The 21,904-nt window shown below is 40.6% G+C and overlaps 1 protein-coding gene across 1 annotated transcript in view; it reads left to right on the top strand.

Annotated features, from left to right (window-relative positions):
• The window catches only part of ARHGAP15 (Rho GTPase activating protein 15), a 507,565-nt gene that overhangs the window by 409,072 nt on the left and 76,589 nt on the right, over positions 1-21,904 (top strand). The window contains exon 12 of the mRNA XM_090041263.1: positions 5,360-5,494. Coding sequence (XP_089897389.1) covers positions 5,360-5,494 — 135 coding nt within the window. The remainder of the gene's footprint in view (positions 1-5,359; positions 5,495-21,904) is intronic.

Below are 21,904 nucleotides of genomic sequence, written 5' to 3'. Positions count from 1 at the left end.
GTATCCCTAAATGCTTTGGCTTTGTCAATGAGTACAGTTGCTGTGGCTGCCAGATTAGAGGGTCCCATCTCATAGCAAGTTTTCACAGCTTTCTTAATTTAAGAAAATAAAATATGTATATAAACTTTGGTATTGGTTTAACTAAAAAGGAAATGGTGAAAAGATATAAGCATTAGCTTTCAGAAGGGGCACAGACAGAAGAGACAATTTTCACCTGATCTGGCCCCTGAAAGTGCTCTACAGCCGTGACCAAATGGAAGTGCATGGTACCAAAGTGCTTCAAAGATCCCGATCCAGTGAAAATTGGAACCCTCATTGCATGCGGATTCAGATGAAGGAGTTTCAAAACATAGTGTCTTCAGTAACTTGCGTCTGCACCACCTGTCAGCCTCTGAGCTGTTTTTCGAATGGGAGGTGGGGGAAGGGAGCAGAGGGAGCTCAGTCGGGGGGGGGGGGGGCGGTTTCAGCCATCACTGGAGGGTGGGGTGGGTGGATTGGAGCCCCACCAAGTCTGGGGAACCCCTAGAATGAGCTCCCTCCCATTCTGAAAACAGCACCGGGGCTGGGAGGGAGGAAGGGGCATTGCTAGGGGAAACCGGCTGCAGGCTCACAGCCAGGAGCTGGATTCCCCAGTGCACCCTTCCTCCTAGGCTCAACAGTTGTAACTCAAAACACTTCTTGCAAAGTGTTATGAGTTACAGTGGGGAGCTGCTCATTTGTTTGCACCTGAAGAGACGTTTCAAAGTCATTGTGTCCTCCTCAGAAGATGGCTTAAAGAAGCTGTTTATGGAAATAGCTTTGAATGAGAGCATATTTACATCTGTCCTTGCTTTTATATATAGATGTTCCCTCCCCCAGCCCCATCTTTCTTCACTAAAACAAATAAACAAACCTTTCTTCAATGTCCCTAATAACCTAGTAAGAAAAGCAGCAGATACCATCTTGGAATTGTTTTGAAATAAGATTTTTCAGGGCCCTTGGGAAATTTGCTCCTTTCAAACCCCTTTTCTCAGTATCCCAATGCAGCCCAGTAGTTCTATCATCATCTCATAGCACAATGAGAACCTGATTGTGAGTCACCCCGATTGTGAGTCATTATTGTCCCCTCGTTCTTTCTTCTACTTTGTCTCGATTGACTTCCCCCCTTCTTTGAAATAGTTCAACTTAATCCTTTCTCCTTGTCTTCTCATCATTTATTTTTTCCTCTTTGCTTCTTCAACTGGTTTCAGAATGGGCTGACAATATAAGGCCCAACAATCCATGTCCTCACGTCCTGTTTCTAAGCTAGTTATGAACGTCTCTTTCCCTTTTTCTGTAACGTACAAGTAGATCACCAGTTAGAGGTGTGGCTGTGCTGTTCCACTTAAGTGCACTGGTTTCAGGTATAAAAAATAGCACACACACATTATATGTTGAATTATGATATATGAATTCACTGTAGTTAATAAGTTGCTGTGCAAGTAAGCCAGTGAAATCATTGAGACCGCTTGCATAGTGAAGTAATGCCCAGTGTAAGTAAAGATACCAGAATGTGGTCCTAGGGGATTTTAAGACCAGAAAAATAGCCTAAAAAGGATCTTTCTCAAAATAAACACACTCAAAAGTGCTCAGTGCAAACATTTTTCTGGAGCTGAATCTGTATGCAGAACAATACATCCTCTTAAGCAATTTGGTCCTCTTTCAAACCTAGCTCAGTTAGACCCATTTAAAACATAAGAAGAAAATGATCTTGGTCTAGATTCTTCTTTTCCTTCTTTTTTTTTTTTCCTAAGGAGGAGAAAAAAATTCTTACAGTGTATATCAACCAGGGATACATAACCACATCTTTATTTGAACTGGAACTAATGCAAGTACAATTTTAAAAGCTTGATATAAGAAAAAGAATAATGCAGTAGTTAAAGCCTCTGTTACCACGAGTATACAACATGTGTGATTTTTTTTTTTGCCAGCCACCTTGATGGAAATCCTCCATTTTTTTTTTTTCCATTTCTTCATGGTATGCTTATTTTTTACTCCTCTTTAGTACTTTATCATCATAATATATTTTCAGGGGTGTCTAGTCATGTTCATGTCTGTATCTAAGATATATGGTATCATCTGGCAACTAGTGTGAAACTAATCACTTGCTTTTTAATAAGGAGTTAAAGCAGCAATTTTAGGGCCTGACTCTGTTGCTTTGAGCAACCTCAGGTCCCAAGAAATTAATTACCTTATGTAAATGAGTCCAGATTTAAACACCCTGGCCATGTCCAGACAAACACAGCCATGTGGTATTTGGCACCACAGACATGTCTGTAGCACCAGACATTGCACATTCAAGTGTTCTCCACACTGCAAGGGGTCAAAAAAATCCAGGGATCAAAAAACCCACACACAAAAAAACAGATATCCAAGGTTAAAAAAAACCCACACAAAAAAAAGGTGGAATGACACACGTGGGGGCAGTGCACACCACCCAAACCTGGAGCCTGGGTGGCCAGGGCCACACTTCAGCTGCCAGGCAGGCTACACACAGCAGGATCACCGCTGCTGCGGCCCCAGGAAGCCCTTGGATGCCCAGGCGAGGCTGCTTGGGCTAGCCCAGTGCTATCCCACCCAGGGTAACCTGCTGCACACCAGAGGGCACATGGCACAGGATTTCCCCGGGGACAACTAGCAGCGGCACAAGGTGACCCATTGATAGTTGTCTATAGGGAATCAAGTGTCCATGCTCATGTGGACGGGGGCTCTGGGTTCAGATCTTAAAGACCCAACAAGTCCATTAGGAGTAATGGCTGAGTTAGGTCTAAACAATTAGACCTATAATTAACTGAAATTAATTTGATATGTATGTGTCTATGTTTGCTTATGGTCCTATCGTCACAGTGTCTGAATTATTCCAGTCAGTGGAAACAGAATTAGAATGCTGCATTGAATGGACTGAGCTATTTTTTTTTAATTTGATTTTTGGCTGGGTAATATTTTTTTACTTGGCATTTGTCCCTTCTAGCAAACTTTTTTTAAAATCGCTTTGCTAGATGGGAAAATGACACCCTTTGCTTTCAAGATGATACATTCCTAACACATTTCCTTGAAAAGCTGGAAATGGTGCAAAAATCTGGAAAGATAAGTTTCTGTAAAGCCTTAGAAGTCAAGCATTCAGCTTTAGATATTTAAGACAAATGCATGGTAAAAACAAGTTGTTTTATTTTTAAGGTTTCTACTTAAAGTTCTGTGCCAAGCTACAGTACTTATACATTTTCTAAATGTGTTTTAAGCAATAAGTTGTACAACATTTTTAGAACATGTGTTAAGCTATTTCTCTAAGAATGAAGCTCTTAACAAAACATAAGCACTCTGCATGAGATCTTAGCAGCAAAGTGCTTAAAAGATAAAGTAAGAATTGGTACCATGGGAAGAACACCAGCTGTAGAGCACACAGGTCCATTATGAGAAGTATGGTAGTGGGTAGGGAGAAAATGATTTAATCAGGAGTAAAACCAATTTTATTATAAGGGCACGCAGGGGGTGTGGCACCATAGTGAGAGGGACATTTCAAAATATCTGACAGATTTCAACAATGTGAAAACCCACCCTGTTCTTTAAAGTGACAGTAAACCCCATCAGGTCTCTCTTTTTGATGCTATTGTTAACAGTTGACTGTTTAAAGCTGGCCTGCTAAGACGCTGTCGATCTATTTCAATAGTGTGTGGCAAAATAAAAGGCTAATTGTTGAAATACAATCAATCAAATATGATCTCAGGGTCTGAAGAAGGTTCTCTCTACTAATTCATCTGAGTTTGAATCATTATTTTTATGATCAAAGAAAGAAAGAAAGAAAGCCCCATAAATGCCCAAGTTTGCCTTTTTAAACTTTGTAATATGTTATCAATTGAAGGCAAGGGGTCCATCAAATTTATTTGTCTACAACTTTGGAGGCCAATATGTCATAAAACACTTACTTTTAAGGGAACTCAAGCCTGTATCTGAGTTTGATCTTCCATCCAGAAGCAAGTTCTTAAGCAAAAAAAAAAAAAAAAAGGAAGAAGAAGAAGGAGGGGAAAAGAAGGAAAACCAATTAAATAACCTATTAAAGCTCTCAAACTGATGCAGTCCAGGCTTTCTTATTATTGTGGGCAAAATGGTTGGAATGCTATAATTGAAGTTAAAGCTGGCTAAACAGTGAATTTGAGACCAAATGAACTGTTGTGCACCATATTTCAATGGGTTTTATTAAAAGTAGCCAGCAGTATGTTGCTTTAAATTCAACTTCTGATTTTATTCAGTAGTCTCCATGATTGGCTCTTGATTTGCTTACAGGCTAAAACTTGTGTAAAAGTTAAAGTCATACTATACGTGTTTAAAAAGCCAAATCCAGTTTTGAAATAGCTGAACTTGTGGAGAGCATGTGTCATTTTAATTTTAAGTACGGAGGATTTACACTTTCCCTGAGTTTTACACAGATTATGATCCAGTTATTTATTGTATTCTAACATCATACTTGTATTATAAAAAGGCAAAGAAAAATAGAATAATAATCACCCAATTTAGCTTTATTTTTATTAGAAACTTTATTTTAGCTTTTAGTTTCTTTTATATTTAAATTCCTCAGCTCAGTGGAGCTTCAAAAGAAAACATTTTTTTGTTATTTGTAAAAACAGTTTCGTAAGCACTTGTGGTTTGTCTTTAGTGTGTTATCATTTTTGACAGCTTTGCATAGCCTAGGTAGGCCAACAGGGGTCTGTCTAATATTGTTGCTGGGCAAATCTTCCTCCCAGAGATGAAAACCAAACAAAATATTTTTGAAGCAGTAAGAAGGAATTAATATCCTTTCTCTCACAGTACTCTATTCCTTGCTGACACTACATTCAGGCAAAAAAAGGAGAAAAGCGTTACCCATTATTCCCTTGTACATAGCAAGGCTAACACATGTAAAGCAATAACTCATTTTCTATTGCCATGTTTAGCATATGTCTCCTGTTGGCTCAGCAAGGCCTTTAGGCCGGTCCCTTGAGCCGGCCATCATTGGCAACTCTTAGCCCCTCGGCCTCAAAACCAAATAGCTTTGAATCACGTTGAGCTGTGATGCTAATTTTCATACTGATGCATTATGGGAATAAATGTATCTGACATACTGTGTCAATGGTACTGTCTCTTTGTGTCTCTTGTTTTTTTGTTAGCTGCATTCCTACAGATGGTATTCCATTGAAAATGTTCTCTTCCTAAAAAAAAAAAAAAAAACATGCACAGCACCAAACCTCTAGGTGCAGAAGGCTGTTAACGGTTGCTGATGATAGTAGGCAAACATTAACATAATAATTAGTGTCTTGTAATTGTTTCATTAAAACCAGTTGTTCCATTTCTCCTCGTGTTTTCCCAGAAGAGAAGCTGAATTTGGACGACAGCCAGTGGGAGGACATCCACGTTGTCACCGGAGCACTCAAGATGTTTTTCAGAGAGCTGCCTGAGCCGCTGTTCCCATACAGCTTCTTTGAACAGTTTGTGGAGGCGATAAGTAAGTACATCACATACAGTAGAGGCTAGTGAAATAGACTGTTAAAAATAATACTAAATGAAAAAATGAAAGAACAGATGCATCTCAAATGTAATTTACTTTCCATGATACCTGATCATGTCTCATTATTGTTTTTATTGTTTTTTCCTCCTATAGCATCTTATTTAACTAAAAAAAATCCTGAATTGTTAGTCTAACATTTCTGAATATGTAGCTTACATTAAATGTTTTCTAAAAAAGGTTTAGGCAAAGAATAAATTGCTCATATTTATTCTCTTTTCATTAGAGACAAGCTAGGTGATAATTTGTAGACCCCCCCCCCTCCCCAAACACAGTACCTTACACAAGACTAATATTTGGGAACTATAAAAGCAGCTATTTGTCTTTTGAAGGGAAAAAAATCAGCATTATATATGTTGTCTAGAATGAGTAGCACATGCTACATTTCATAACATTACAGATTATGTCCTAAATGAGCATATATGCAACATGAGGATATTCATGATATTTTTCTTTTTCACACCAACTTTTAATATTGTTTTAAAAAAATGCAATGTAGCCTGGAAGAGTATTTGGAAAATGCAAGACAACTTCTGCTACATGTACCTGGAGGTTGCATACAATCTCTAGATTTTAATATCTTGGGGTGCTTTTTGTAAAATTGTGACAAATTAGGAAAAACTTGTTTTGTAAACAATCTGATTTGTAGTTTTTCCCTTGAAAAAGGAAAGAAGGTGGGAAAGCTTGCAAGCCTAGCAGGAGCTTAATTAAAGTCCAACAGAAAAAAATCTCCAGGAAAAACAATAAAGCACTTAGAGATCTGTTCTCCAAATGATGCGCGCGCATAACTGCCATTACCGTTAATGAGAGTTGTGCGCGCGCGCATCAGTCAGAGAATATGGAACCTTAATGTGCTGTTTAATTTGATTTTATGTTCATAAGAGTCTTTAGGTTCAACTAAAGCTCTTCATGACCAGCATCAGATATAATAAAGTTGAATAAATCTCTCAAGATTCTTCTTTTCCCCTCTCAGCTATTTAGGGATATACAGTATTTAAATACACAATGCAAACAAAATGCATTTTATTCACTTTCAGAAACTTCCCATCTTCTTTTATGGCACAGAAGATGGTCTTTTGGGGTTCATTCCACAGCTCTCAGTCTCTGTAATGTTCAAAAAGGAAAAAAAAGCATAACCATTGCCTTCCTGTTTTCAGCTTCAGTTTCTGTACTTCACTGGAATGTGCTGTTCCTTTGAAGTACTGACTTTCCAAGTGTGGATTTCAGGTGGTGACCAAAGTACTGGTGCTTCAGGAGGACATAGTAGACACAAGGGCCACTCTTTAATGCAGTTTGCTTTGTATCTTATGCATAGTACTCAGCAGTCAAGTGTTTAATATATATTTTCTGCATTTACCTCTTTGTTTTGCTGATGTACCATTTCCCATAACATAGAAATTTGGGGGTAATATCTAGTCTTTCTTCCTTTTTATCATGTAAATCATTTGTGTTATGATTTACATAGCTGTACCACAACGAAACAATACCACCTTGTGAAGAACATTATCAAGACAAAGACCAATATCTGAAGGACATTATCGAGTGTTAGACAAACACTTGATTGGGATGGTTTAGTCAGTGATGATCCAGTGATGAGCAGGGGATGGACTAGATGTCCTGAAATTACTTCCAGCCCTACTTTTCTGGGATTAAAAGGCCATTATCTTGTCTTTCTTATGGTCTCAACCATTAGCTTTCATGTTGGGGCAACATGAAATAGTCTGTTGGCTCCAAGGGCAGATTTTTGCCAGTTCGTAATAGTGAAAATAACAGGAAACTGGCAATGCACTTCTGAATTAGAGTTTGGAAGCTTGTCAGGGAGAGACTCTACTGGAACATTAATATTTATGTAGGAGAAATTAATGTCCATTTTTGCTCTTTCAACTATTATTAATTCTTATTATGATTCGGTGAGCCATTATACACATTGATAGACTAATGAACAGTCAGTTACGAAGGAGCTTTAAGATGGTTTCTGTCTGAGAAAAAATATTAGCAGTTTGATAAGATTGATGCTATTTTTAATTCTTTGTCCTTGTTGCTTTCTTTTTTTGCACATCAGGGTGTTTTCTGTCTAATGCAATCTATCAAATCTAAACAATCAGTCAATCAATCTGGCCCTCACTCCCACACTATTTGCACAACCACACTTTAAGTAACTGCATTTGAAGAACTAAGTCTTAAAAGAATAAAAAGTTCTCTTTCAGTACTTTTAAACAAATCTTCTGTTTGTTATACTAGGATCCAGTCCTGAGGCAGTAGAAATCAACTGCAAATCCCCTTTAACTTAAAAAAGACTGCCAGAGGGCACTGACACACAACCAGGTCCCTGTTCTAACTCATGGTGGCTTCACATAAAGCGCCATGAGATAGAGGAACAATGCCCCCTTCCCCCACAACCCAACACGCATTCATCTGTTGGGGAGGTATTGAGCTCCACTTTAGAGCTAATCCTGTGGATGATCCTGCCTGCAGCCTGTCTCCCCTAGCCCCAGCCCCCCCCGTCCCATCTCCGGTGCTGTCTTCAGAAAAGGTCGGAGGGAGATGGAGCTGTGGGCTGGGGGCTGGGGGTTGCCTGACTTGAGCTAGAGGAGGAGGGAGCTGGGGGGGGCTCCAATCCACCTGTCCCTCCTCCAGCTCAGGTTAGGCAAAAACAACCCAGAGCTCCCTTCCCCTCCCTTTCTGCAGCTACAACCAGGGGCAGGGCAGGCTGGGCTGCGTCATGCTGGCAAACTGTCCCTTGGGAACAGAAGTTCCCTAAATCACTCCATATTGCAGAACCTTCTTCTGGTCTCTCCTTAGGTAAGGGTTAATTTGCCATGCGATCAGCCACTTTTAAAGAGCTCTGCAGCTGTGTTGGTATGTCACATGCACGGCCTTTGAGTACTTTCAGGAGGCCAATCACACAACAAATGTCACTTCTGTCAGAGCCCATAGTAACCAGGTCCTTCACTACCTTTGCTATTTTGTATTGCTCAGTCAGTGTTAAGCTGCTAGGAAGGCTGTCTATGGTAGGCATCTCAGGATTCCCCTGCAGCATTGCCACAGTCCAGTGCAGGGCATTCAAGTAATCCTGGAGCAGCAGAAGAGTTATAGAGGGTCAATACTAAATAACCCCCAAGGACAAAACAGCCCCAGCGTTGCAGGGAGCAACTTGCCATAACACAGCCATCGTTAGCTCCTGTATTCAGTGCCACTCGGTCACACTAAATACACGGGTATTTAGCAGGCAAGAGGAAATAGTAACAAAAATGCTGCTATTTGTAATTATAATAATCTTGAAACAGGGCATTTCTTGGAGATTTCTCTGACTTGCTAGTAGAAGCTAAGTCTCAAGAAGTTCTATACACTCTTTATGATAATGCTATGTTAAGCAGTGAAAGAAAATGAACGTACAGAGTAAGCTTATGGATATTATTTTTCTGGATGATGCTGTTTCAGTTGGTTTCAATTGGTATGAACGTTGCTTCAAAAGTTAATGCACTGTGTTTCATCAGTCAGATTGCTTGAATCTTCTCTCAGCATACCATTCCCCTTAAAAATAAAATAAGGTAGGATTATAATACTAGGCTGTAATTGAGGAAAGTTATGGAATTTCACTTGCCCTGGTAAAAGTGGGAAATCATTGTCCATTCATTTTTGAGGATTTACAAATGAGGAGTAGAAGATCATGTGACATTAGGTCAATGCAAACAAAGCTTTCTCTGACCCTGGGTATTGGGCCTGTAACCTTTCCTGCAATTCTGCGTGTATGTCACAAGCATATTACTCTGGAATGGTGCATAGCTATAGAATGTATATCCATACCATATGTATAACACCATGACTATAACTAGGCTGACCACAAGAAAATCCCAGACGTCCAGGACATTCATTCAGGAGATCCAGGATGCTGCATCCCTCATGCTCTCACAAGTCAGTGGGCATGGGGGCAGCATGCCATGCAAGCACTGAAGCTTGTCTGCCTGCTCCATGCCACTCTGACTCCCAGCCAGACTGCCCCTGCTTTTCCCAGGATGCCCATTATCATTCTGAGCAGCCAGTGGCGACCAGCCTCTGAAATTTGGCTATGTCCTGGTTATGTCCTAGCTAAACTGGGACATATGGTCACCCTAACTATAAGGCCATGCTAATATTAAGTAGCATCTTAATCTGTGAAGGGCTCAGTGATTTCAATAGAATTGCTAGCAAAATAAAATTCTGCTAATATTACTAGAGCTGATAGGATTTGGCCCCTAATTAAAATAATTAATCACCTGGGTTATTGGATTCAATTTATATTTCATTTTGTCTTTTGCGTTAGTTCATGTGGTATCATGATTGCCATATATGGCACAGCCAAAAACGGCAAGCCCCAACCTTGCAATATTTTTTCTCAGACCCACTTTTGGTATAATTTCAGATAACAAATACCCAATCCTCTGCAAAGAAGAGAAAAGCTGTATATGTAAATAAGTCAAAATGTAGCAACAAAAGTTTAATACCTATGTAACACACATTGGATTGCGTAGTGTGGCCAGAGGAAACAGGAGACCCTCCAGGCAGATGAGTAAGAGAGAGGCTGGACTGTGGCAGTCCCTAATTGGACAAGGCTTGGGTGCTGTCACACCAGGTATATAAGAACAACTCAACTAATGTTTCTAGCTGTTTCTCCTGGGGCTGCACAGATGAATTGGGAGCCAGAAAACCTGCTCCCCACTGGGGAAGAGAGGTCTTCCCCCTTCCTCTTCGCTGGAGAGGCAAGCAAAAGCTGTGTGATGGGAAAGCCTCAGGTACAAGTAGAGGAAGTCTGTCTTGGAGTTTGAGACTCCTATTTCCTCTGTCTTTCCCTTTTTTTCCAAACTGATCAGGAACTGAGGCCTGGCAGTTTGGGCCACACATGCCTTGATCGGGATAATACCATGGGGGTATTAAACCCTGGAGCAGACTGACCACGAATGGGTCCTGCAATTTACTGACTCCCTCTGTTTTGTAACTGTAGTGTCTCAGCACAGCAGTGTAGCTGAAATTGGATGTCCAAGCTGCAGCCAGAGGCCTGGGCCCTTTTTGCTGTTTCACAGCTATTGTGTTTCAGCCTGGCTGTGCAGCTGAACCTGAGCCATATGTCTGGCTGGCAGTTTTGGCCCAGCCAGGGTAAAGCCTGCCATAGTTTGAGCCAACATAGTTTATATCCCAAAAGCCTGGCATAGTTTATGTCCCAACCAAACGGTATGATTTGTGTGCTAGATGTAGTTCAGGTCTGAGCCAAGATAGGCTCGACCTTTCCTCCGAGCTCATTTTCAGCTTTCTGCACAGCGGAGTTGGGATTGGGACTATGAATTTTGGGGTGCAGCATGCTGACAAAAGCTGCAGCTAACCCCTCAAAGTCACCATGTGGAAGTGGAGGTTGGCACTGTACCATGTCTCTAGGAGCAACGGAGTCCCTTGCAAAGCAGAAGGACCCATGCTCTCAAGCAGCTCCCTGCAGTGCAGTGAACCCAAGGAGCAGCTCAGGACTCTCTGATGTGGGCCCCCCCACCCCTCCAGCCCATTGCTGAAGACAGGTATAGGGGTGCAGACCCCCAGAACTACCCATTGGGGAGCCCCAAGTCCCAGACCGCCTGGGTATGAGTGAAGCCTGCCCAAGGTGGTGCCACTTATTGACTTTTATTTGTAGTTAACACTGTTTTAAAATTCTATTTAGTGTTTACTTTCAGGTTTTTTTGTTTTTTATTCTTTGTAATAAATGTGACTGTGTTTATACTGCTTGTGAGGGGGGTTGTTTATGTGGGACACGTAATTCATTCTTAGTAATTCATTTAGTGTTTCCCAGGTGGTCTAGATGGAGGCTCACGCCAAGGTCAAATATATTTAGTACCCCAACATTAAACCCAGCCTGTGTTGCTGCTGACCGGTGCCTGGCAGAAGGATTAGACCTATGAGGAAGAATGATGGTTCATTGCTTAGGGTGCTAGCATAGCATTTGAAAGTCCTGGGTACAAGTTTTTGATCTGCTATAGACATCCTGTGTCATACTGCTCAAATTAATTTCAGGGAGAATTAGGCACCTAAAGGGATCTGGGCCTTAGCCTCTAAGCTGACCCTGAGCCTGTACTTGCCAAACATCTATGCAGCCAATCCTAAACTTCAGCTCTAGCAATTGTCCAGCCTGAACTTCTGTATATGAGGTTGGTTGTGTCCTTGCTCACCTTCTCTTTCTATAGAGCATTTGGTACTTAACCTGCACTGCACTTAACCTGTTCGAGCACAGGAAGTCTGCCAGCAGCAACCTATAGTTTCCTGTTTCTTTATTTTAGACCTTCTGTAGTCCAGTTACTTATTCTACTCTCCAAAAGTAGAGACACAGATACAGTGCAGTGTAAATGGGTGGGGTGGAGGCTGCAAGATAGGATATACAAGGGTGTTTCAGAAATGAACTGATTTTGAAATAAACCCCTTTTTTGTACAGTAAGTGGGAAACTACATAGCAGCAGCGAACACTAATGGCATCATTGAATGTACCCATCATTTACAGCTAGGTAGAGAAGTTATATGGGCCAGTAAATGATCATTCCACACAAAGTGGTTTTATTTTGAAATTTCCTGAAACTTCTTCAGAGATGAGGAAGTGAGGGTCACTCTGCTTGGCTGTCAAAGGTCAACCCTAAATGTCAGTGTAGACATATCCTCTGCTCCTTATCTGTAAAATGGAGCTAATCTCATCCCTATATAACTGGGTGTGAGGAGAAATACACAAAAATAGGGACCACATAAGTAGGATAGATGAATTTCTTTTAAGAAATGCATTATAGCTCTTTTCAATAAAACATTTTTATTTGTCAAAATATTTTAATAGAACCCTCTTTGCCAGTATCATTATCTATTTTTCCTTTGCCTGGCTTTCCTTCAATACCTTTACACGATTTTGCTTTCATTAATTCTCAATACCACTAAATCAAATTTTTATTTACTTATCCGTTTTTGGGTTTTTTTTGGTTCTTCTGCATCTTCAGCATTTTCATTCTTCTCTCTTTATCTGTGCTTATTTTCAGGACTGCTCTAATTTCATTACAAAGAATACTTGTGGTATTGATGCACAACCATGTACAGTTTTAAATTTAAAATATATATAATAAAAGGACAGCTCTGCATCTAATGCCATCGTGACTTTACTGTGGTTTCAGAAGGTCAGAGCCTGAGCTTTGAAGCAGGCCAATCCAATAAGTAAGAAAACTGTCCAGGTTCTCAGAAGCTATTTTCCCTTATATGAGTCCAGCTGGGGCAGTGATACATGAAAAGGAAAGACAGAGAGCTCTGCATCAGATTCACCTGTAAATTTAAATAGCATCCTATAGCTGCCAAGGAAGACTTTTAGAGAAGCAGAAGTAATTCTAGCCACATTGGATTAATTCTTTTAAGCAGGGGTTGGATTGGGGAGGGGGCGGGTCACAGGCACTATGGGACTTTTGGGAGGAGGTGAGTCTGTGGGGTACAGAAGTATGGGGTGAGGAGGGGCTTGTGTGTTATAGAGGTGGGGGTGTGCAGACAGATGAGGTTTGAGGCTGAGGAGTGTGGTGGGGGCTGTGGGGCTGAAATGGGGTCCATGAGGAGCAAGAAAGATTGAAGGTCAGGGAGTACTAGGGGGTATGAGGGACTTCACAGAGGTTGAGTGCTCAAAATGGCATGGGAGGTCCTAGTAGGGTGTGAAGGGGAGGATGAGGAGTTGGGGGTTAGGGTGCGAAGGGGATGAGTATCTTCAGGTTGTAGTGGGTCCATGAGGGCAGTGAGAGCATAGTGTAGGACTCAGTGGGGCATGAAGAGGATGGTGGAGTCTGACAGAGCTCAGGCACAATGAAATAAAACTGAACCTGAAGGATATGTGGGATAACAGGGGACAGAGTGAAGCCTGGGAGCATTTGAGGTGGCAGGTGAAGTGCATAAAGGTCAGCCGGAGCCCCTTGGTGGAGTGTCTGGGGGCCCCATGTGTTTGGGTCCAAGGAACAGTTCTTTCCATGGCCAGACAGGGTGGTAAGAGCTGTAATCCCCTGATACAAGGTGCAATCCACACCATTCGGATGGCAGTTACCATCCCTGCCCCAGCTCAGTTATATTTGCTTTTTCTTGTACTCTAAACAGAATAATATTGTTCTAGGCCCTTGGCATATTAGTAAAATGTCCACTTTCTTTTTAATTGGAGAAAAATATGTTATGTGATAATGTGTCACACCATGTGCACCCTCTTTTTCAAAATATTGCTACCTTTGTTCAGAGTCAGGATGCTCTGAACAGAAATCCAACTCCTGAAGTTTCTCTTATTTTGGGGGTTTTCAAAGTTTGGTCAAATTCTACCCCGCCTCTCTCCCATCAGGACTTCTTCTGGATGGGTCCTCATCTGGATGTTAACCAGAACAACATAAATATTCCAAGAGAAATGAAAAAAAACCCCATCATTACAGCCATATTTTCCCAAATTCACAATATGAAAATAAATGTTCGAAATCTATTATGGATATGCTTGTAGGGAGCTGCTACGAGCTGTTTAAGCTTCTGTTCAAAAACAGTTTTCACTACAGAGTTCCACTTTTTGAACACTTACCATGCATATACAGATTCATAAATTCCATATTTTCCCTTCTTTCAAGTTAAAGGGATACTTGTCGAACTTTTTCTTACAGCCTTCTCATCCTGTAACACCATGCAATAGTCGTCACTGAAAGCTTTAGAAAGATGGTTTTGAAAGATGGTTTTGAGTCAACAAGTAGAACAATTACATTTTTAACAGAACTCAAGCATGTAATTCATTTTCCAAGACAATCTTCATTCAGAGAAGAAATGGATGAGTTGTCATATATCAGCATACATCTGAAGATAAAGTCTCTGATTCAGTTCCTGCCTAGTCCCGAGTATGTTCCTGGGATAGGCCAAAGCCCAGAACAATTCATGTTTCCTTTGTAGACAGTGACTGAAGCGAAACCATTTGTAAAGATCTTGGTCTGAATTCAGTACTAGCATGTCTTAGTGAATTCATTATTAATATTATTTACGAACTACCGAATATGAGGTGTATAGAAGCTGGTCATTGGTACAGATATTGAAAACTGGTAGAGACAACACATCTAGACTTACAAGAATGACTTTCTGGAATATGGCCCAAAGAAGGAGACCTTGATTATAGTATATTTTGTGCTATGGATCCACCAACTGACTTCTCAGTTTTAGCAGTTGAGTCTTCAGAAATTTGGTGTGTATACAACTGTTAAAAAAGCAAGAGAAATTGGGTAGAAGTCCTCACTCCTCAGCGTTCTTTACTAAAAAGGCAAGTCATAGTCATCTGACTCAGGAAGCTGAAACCACAGGAAATGTAGTATGGCATTTTAGTTTAATGAAAGTAAAGTTAGAAGCCTATTCATGAACCTGAGTAGGGTCCAAGTCCAGCTGAAAAAAAACAATCTCTATGTAGGTAGAGACACTGAGAAGTAGAATTTGTGATCCCCTTATTTCAGAAATGAGCTAAAAAGTTTGGGGGCTTTTATGTCTTTTCCCTTTTAGCTACTGAGAGTGAAGGTGGTAAAGAAGATTGTGAACGAACATAGTGATTACAATAATTTTCTCAGTAATCTTCACATCTTGATTCTCAGACCTGATTTAGATGTCACTGAAACCTCCTCTTCCACTTTCTAAAAATAAATTAACACCATAGTGTAATATGGCTCTGTCTCAGTGCTGCCTAACCAATAAGCTGGGAAGCTGAGTGGAAGGAACTACAGCTACTTTTTCAAAGATAATAATATCCTTTTTGCATTTTGGTGGAAATTTACTTATGTGGTTTGTGTGTCACTAGAAGTTTAGATGTTGGTTTTTACAAAGGAAACATCCCAAGAAAAAGGACATTCCTGTGTTTTTTACAACGTGGCCTTACAAGGAGGCTCAAGGATAACACTTTTAGTAAGTAAAGTCAGCAGCTGCAGGAGTATCACTAAGTAACAATGTGTTTTAATTTCTTATCACTATTATAGAATGGGTTCCTCAGAACCACCAGTCTTATTAGTCCAATGGCACTATGCAAATTCCTGTCATTTTGTTCTGTGATGCTGATAAAAGTGCTTTCCACCATCAGAGTTGTTAGACCTCCTCTTTACCTATTTCCTGTACATGGAGGACTTGCAGGATCAGATCTAAAGTTTGAAGAAAAATGGAAAGAAAAACCTATTGCATGCCAGGATTTATATCTTCTGCACGAAGTCATTCATGAAGTATGGCCATAGTGCATGTGTAAAGTGAGAAATGCTCAGTCTTGACATCTTTGTAAGTGTTTTCTTTCCTATGCACTATACCTTGCTCTTGGTCTAACAGTTTTTGGGACATTATCAAATGAGTTATTTTACCCCTGGAAAAGATGGGGGATGGAAGAAAACAAAACTCCTGAGATACTTGACTGAAAATAGTTACTGAACATAAAAGACCAATGGTAGCAAATTGCCTCACAAATGAGAGGAGCAGGGCTGTCCCTAGGGGTGGGCGAATCAGGGCGACGACCCTGGGCCCCACACTTTGGGGGGCCCCAAGGAGCCGGGCAGAGCAGCTGTGGCGATTCTGCACTGCCGCTGGTTCATGTGCAGCTGCTTGGCACCCCCCCTGAATCTGCTGCCTCCAGCTGCTCAGCACCCCCACCCACCCCCTGCCACCAAATCCACCACCAGCTTCCTCTCATCCAGGGGCAAGGCCCTGCACAGGCTGATTTCCCCAGGCCCCGCACCCTGCTCCGGTCACCTCTGGAGAGGAGCAAGCAAAAAACAAACAAACAAAAAAAACCCCCAAACACCAAAACTGGTTTAAAACAAAATATGCTTATAGCAACTAGGGGAGTGTTTGTATGTGTTTACATGGGTGGAGGTGGAGGAGAGGACTTTAGTTAGAGCAGCTTTCAGGATCCTCTCTAATTAAAGCGCCCGTAGCATCTTGTGTATTCAGCAGCCCACACTTCGAAGTGGCAACGGCTTTAACTAAAGCTCGGTCAAGTTCTAAACATAAGTCAGACCTTAAAAATATACCTGACTGCACTACATCAAGTCAACTAAAATTTTACAAGAACTTATATTTGCAATGGATTATGTTTATCTGCAAACATTTATCTATAAAAAGTATCCCAAACACTTCAGTGTATTTTCTTGGGGAAGATTATTTTTAAAACACACTGGAAAATTTTATTGCAGATGCCTGGCCTGTCTTTTAACTCATGCTAAGTATATTAATAATTAAATGTTAAAAATTGACTAGGGTCAACTGATTTGGGTATCTTTGATATGATTGTTTTAATGCTTAGACAGTAAATCACTAGACCTGAGTCCGTGATAACCTGTTCAATAAAAAGCCATTTGCAAGCAGAACTTCGTTATGTGCTGTGATGCCAACTGTTCTGAAAACGAACTAACAAGTACAAGTTAACAGAAAATAGGTGTGCCCTGTCACCAGAATCTCTTCATTTTCTCTCTTAATATCTTATTTAGTTTTAGTTCTGTGTATATATGTGTCTCTTGGTTTTAACCAGTCAGCCAAACATTTTAAATATTGATAAACCTTTTTCTATCTTCCTGTACAAACGTTCATTCATAAGCATTTTTCCCCCCCCAGTTTTTGGATTTTGGATCTCTAATTGAAATTTGCTCTGTTACTAAGATCATTATTTTTTGGAGGTGAGGGACAGCTTAGATTAGAATTTCATTTGTGGAGTGGACAGAGAAGGAGGATAAGTAGGAGTACCAGGAAGACAACATGGAGAAAACGAGAGAAAAACGCACACAAAAAAACACTTTTTGAGAGGGAAAATTGAACAAAGGACAAGAAGACATGGACCATCTGCAGTAAAGTTGGAGAGTTGTCGTAGCCGTGAAGGTCAATGTAATGTACCAGAGGCAAGAGTTTTTTGTGATATCTTTTTATTGAGCCAACTGTACAGATCTTGCAACCACTATGAAGGGCAAATGAATTGAAGTTCTGATAAGGATTTGCTGGTTACTTTGGCAGGGTAGGATCAACCCAAGACTCTGATGGAAAAAAACTGTTATTTCTCCTGTAAGTAATAAGTGCAATGTCCATTCCTTAGAGAGCAATACTCACTTCAGGAATAGCAACCACAGGAGGAAAGGGTCTGTGAATCTACTCTAGAATCATATACTCACAAAATAGAGAAAATGCCTGGAGGCAGGGAGGGGAACACAAGAAGATGTAAATAAGGAGAGAATGAATGGCATAGGTGAGAGAGGCAATAGCCATAAAATCAACCTTTTTCATGATATGCCGTCTTCCTTCATCCCATTGGAAAATCTGCTGTCTATATTCCACAGTGTTATATATGAACTATTATGTGTGTCTGCATTAGGTTATTTTATATGAAATATTGTATAGGGTGAGATGTTGCTTAGCAACAGAGAAACTGGTAATTGGGGTTTTCCTCAGTCCCTAGCCAAAATCCTGACATGAGGACTGCTTTGGGGACCTGACCTAGAAATGTGCATTTGTACCTGCACCAGATTTACTAATTTGCTGATGACTTTCAGTATGATGAAAATGATGAGTCACAGAAAAATGGAAACCAGAAAAGTAAACCACCATGATCCTTGGGGCTGAAGTGGGCTTAAAGCAGCATCTGAAGTTGATTTGTAAGAATATAGTAGAATTAGAAAAGGTACAGAGAAGGGCAACCAGTTCCCATACCAGAAAAACTAAAAAGGCTAGAAATCTTCAGTTTGAAAAGGAAAAGGCTGAGGCCTATAGAGGCCTTTTATAGGTGCAAGTGAACAGGGAACTGTTGTTTGTCAAGTCCCAGAATTGTAGAACTAGGGACACCCACTAAAATTAGTAGGAAACATGTTTAAAACTAACAAGAGAAAGTACTCTTTTTTTACAAGTTAACTTGTGGGATTCATTGTCACATGAGATGGTAGAGGCAGACAGCATAGCCGGGTTCAGAATGGGAATAGACAAATTCATTAATGATAGATCTATTAATAGGTGTTTGCCAGGGAAGGTAATGAATAGGAGATAGATCACTCTAGATCTATCCAGTTCAGTGCTCTTCCTCTAGCATCCATTTCTGCCACTGTCAGAGACAGGATACTGGGCTAAATGGACCATTGGTCTGACCAGGTATGGCACTTAATATGTTCTTGTGTAAAGTTTGAAGGTACTTTTGTGCTTCATCATTACACATAGATACTTTGGGCATGTCTACACATGCTTTTACACATGGCTAAACTTTATGTGCATTTGCCTAATGCGAATTAAGGCAATTTAGGGACAAGTCTACACATGCACATACTAAGGCACATTAATTTGGTGTACAGACTGACTTGGGGCTAAAGCTAGTTCCAAATCAGTCAATGTACACAGCATTAATGTGCTTTAGTGCATGTACATGTGCATTAAGGTGCTTTAGCTATTCACACCTAAATTTGATACCTGCTTTTGCAGGTATTTAGGTGCAAATAGCCTAAAATTGCCATTTTTAAGGCACATTAAGGGTGCCCTTAATGTATGCCCTTAATGTGCCTTAAATTAGATAAAGTGCCTTAAATGGACATGTGTAGATGCACCCTTGGACCTCTTGTATGAATTAGAATAGAACTTGGGCTACATTGATTTACACCAGCTGTAACCACTTGCAAGGAGTTATTATATTTGCCAGGAATCACTAAAGCACAGCAGCATTCCAGCCAGAACACCCTCAACGCTCTCCCAACATCAGGCTGAACAGTTAAGCGGTAGCTGAAAGGAGTAAATAGCATATGTCTGAATCTGAACCAGTAAATGCACCGTACACATGTGGAAAATATTCCTTTATACTTTGGAAAAATAGTGTGTAGCAATGCAGCATTATGGGTACACTTTACAGAGCCCTCAAAAGTTTGCAGTTAAGAGAGAGAAGAGATGTGATTGCAGCCCTCAGTGTTAGAGAAGAGATGTGATTGCAGCCCTCAGTGTTAGGACTGTGTTGCAGGTCTGAATAAAGACCAGTGTCCAGTGGTACAGAGGCCATTACATAAACTAGGCAAGGATTTGTTTTTAGTAAATGGATCTGTGTAAGTACATGCCAAACAGAGCTACTTTGTGCAAATGCACTGGGGGAAAAAGTCATTTAAATCTGTAAAATATTACAACAGTGTAATATTTCTAGCAGAGAAGTATTAGACATGTCCTGATTCAAGCGGCCCAGAAAAAAGATTAAATGTTCAAAAATCCCCCTTGACTTCACAAAATAGTCCTATTCTCTCCCTGAGGGAACCAAATACTTATTGACTTGGTCAGATATTTTATGTCCATATATTACAATAGGGGCCCATTTACATGTGCAGGAAAAGGCTCAATGGGATATAATGCGTGATCCACACAATCACGCCTCCTATTTTGCCACATATGTATGGCAGGAGGTGGGATTGTGGGATCATAAATCAGATCCTATCACATCTTATTACCAGTACAGGGGTCCCTGAGGCAGGGAGACTAGCAGACCCAGATTCCCAGCCATGGGGGTGCCCCATGCAACCTGCAGCTGGGACATTGCATCAGTTGTGATGTCCCAGCCATGGGTTGCACGAGGTGCCGCCATGGCTGGAAGCGCTGTCAGCGGATGGGGCTCCCAGCCATTGAGACGTGCTCCTGTGGCTGGGAGCTAGCATCAGCTTGGTGCTCCCAGGCTCGGGGTGTAGATGGGTCCCCCCAGCTGGGAGTTCCAATCAATTAAGGAAGCCTCTGGCCACATGTTCAGTGGTGTGGTAGGAAGCAGCAACAAAGTTATTACACATATTTTGTGAAATGACTTTGTAGCTTATTCCTCTTTTTATCATACCATTGATTGAATGACCATGTGGCCAGGTGACCCCTTCAAGTAATCGTGCTGAAAGTGTACTGTGTTGATGGGTCCTAGCATGCATCCAGTCAAGAAGAAATAATACCATATTGCTGAAGTTGGGCATCACCTGATAATAATCAAAATAATAACCAATGATTTGCATACAGTGGATGCAGTTTGAGAATAATCCACAGGTTGCAACCCACTTGAAAAAAATTAAATATGATCAAATATTACTGATGTCTATCAAAAAAATAGGTTCTGTGTTCATACTAGGACTAGGACAGAGTTCAGTCAAAGTTAATATGAATTATAGTGTCTCTTGAGGGACACAAATTGTGGAAACCCAGTACGGGAAAACCTGGCAATGTGGCCATGGAAAAGCATTCTTGGCAGCTGTACTGCACCTGTTGTACCGAATGACAGCTGAAAAGAGGAGACAGGAAGAATAAGGAAATTGAGGAAATGGAAGAAATAACAAATGCCATGAATCTGCCTTTCTATTAAACTGATGGTAGAGAAACCTGTTCAACAGAAGTTTATTATATTACATTCCTATTTTTAGCACAGTTTTTTTTTCTGATAGTAGCTAAGCAGACTCCAATTTATAGATAACACCAAGCCTAAAATGTGATTGTCCATGTTCTTAAAACTTAATCCAAGAGCATTATGCCTCCCTAAAAGTCAAATAGTTCCCTTTGACACTCTTAAATATGAAATCATCAATCTAACAACCTGTGTGGCTCATGCAAAATATTGTTGTATGACAGGCATAGTGGAAACCTGTTACCCACGTTAGTGATCAGTTTCTCACACAAGTAATTCTACTAAGATCAGTGGTGCAGCTAGCATGATCTGCTGGTCACCACTATGAATAAGAAATTCATAGCCTGGCACATATAATGTCAAACAATATAGGGAAGTAGTCTGGTCATGCAAAATCATCAATAAATAAATACCAGTCAGATGTAACATCTAGTTACCTAGGCTTAAAATAATTGTATTTTATGCAATGATAAAAAGAGAATAATTTCAGTGAAAAGTGCCAAAGATTGTGCAAGACTGTGAAGCCTAAAAGATAGGCAATAAATTGGGGGCCTTGACTACAGCTATGTATGTCTGCATACAGCTTGTAAAACTAGCTGGTCTTTAGTAACTGATTATTAAAAGAACCATGATTGAAAAGGAAAATAAAACATTTCCTAAGGTGAGAGAGAGAGCTAGAGAGAGACTGGCAGTGTACAATGCAGTAAGGGAATATCCAATATAAAACTGCTGGTAATGGAGAGAGGGTTTAGGGTTAGGCCACAGTCATAGTCATGGAAGGGACGGCACTTCTTTTGTGCAGAAAGAATGCGAGGATGAATGGTGAAGAGAACCAAAATCCCCAACCAAATTTTCCTGAATATCTAACTCCAATTGTAGCTGTTGCTGAGGAGACAAGGGAGACTGGGAGAAAATCTCTTTGGTACCCACAGAGGGTGCCTTCAAGACTAAAGTGAGTCCAGAGGGCAAATAACTGA

The sequence above is a fragment of the Crocodylus siamensis genome, chromosome 4, assembly GCF_052110815.1.
Source record: "Crocodylus siamensis isolate JL-2025a chromosome 4, ASM5211081v1, whole genome shotgun sequence".
Classification (NCBI taxonomy): domain Eukaryota; kingdom Metazoa; phylum Chordata; order Crocodylia; family Crocodylidae; genus Crocodylus; species Crocodylus siamensis.
The sequence above is the reverse complement of the archived record's forward strand: the minus strand, read 5'-3'. Positions and strand labels throughout refer to the sequence as shown.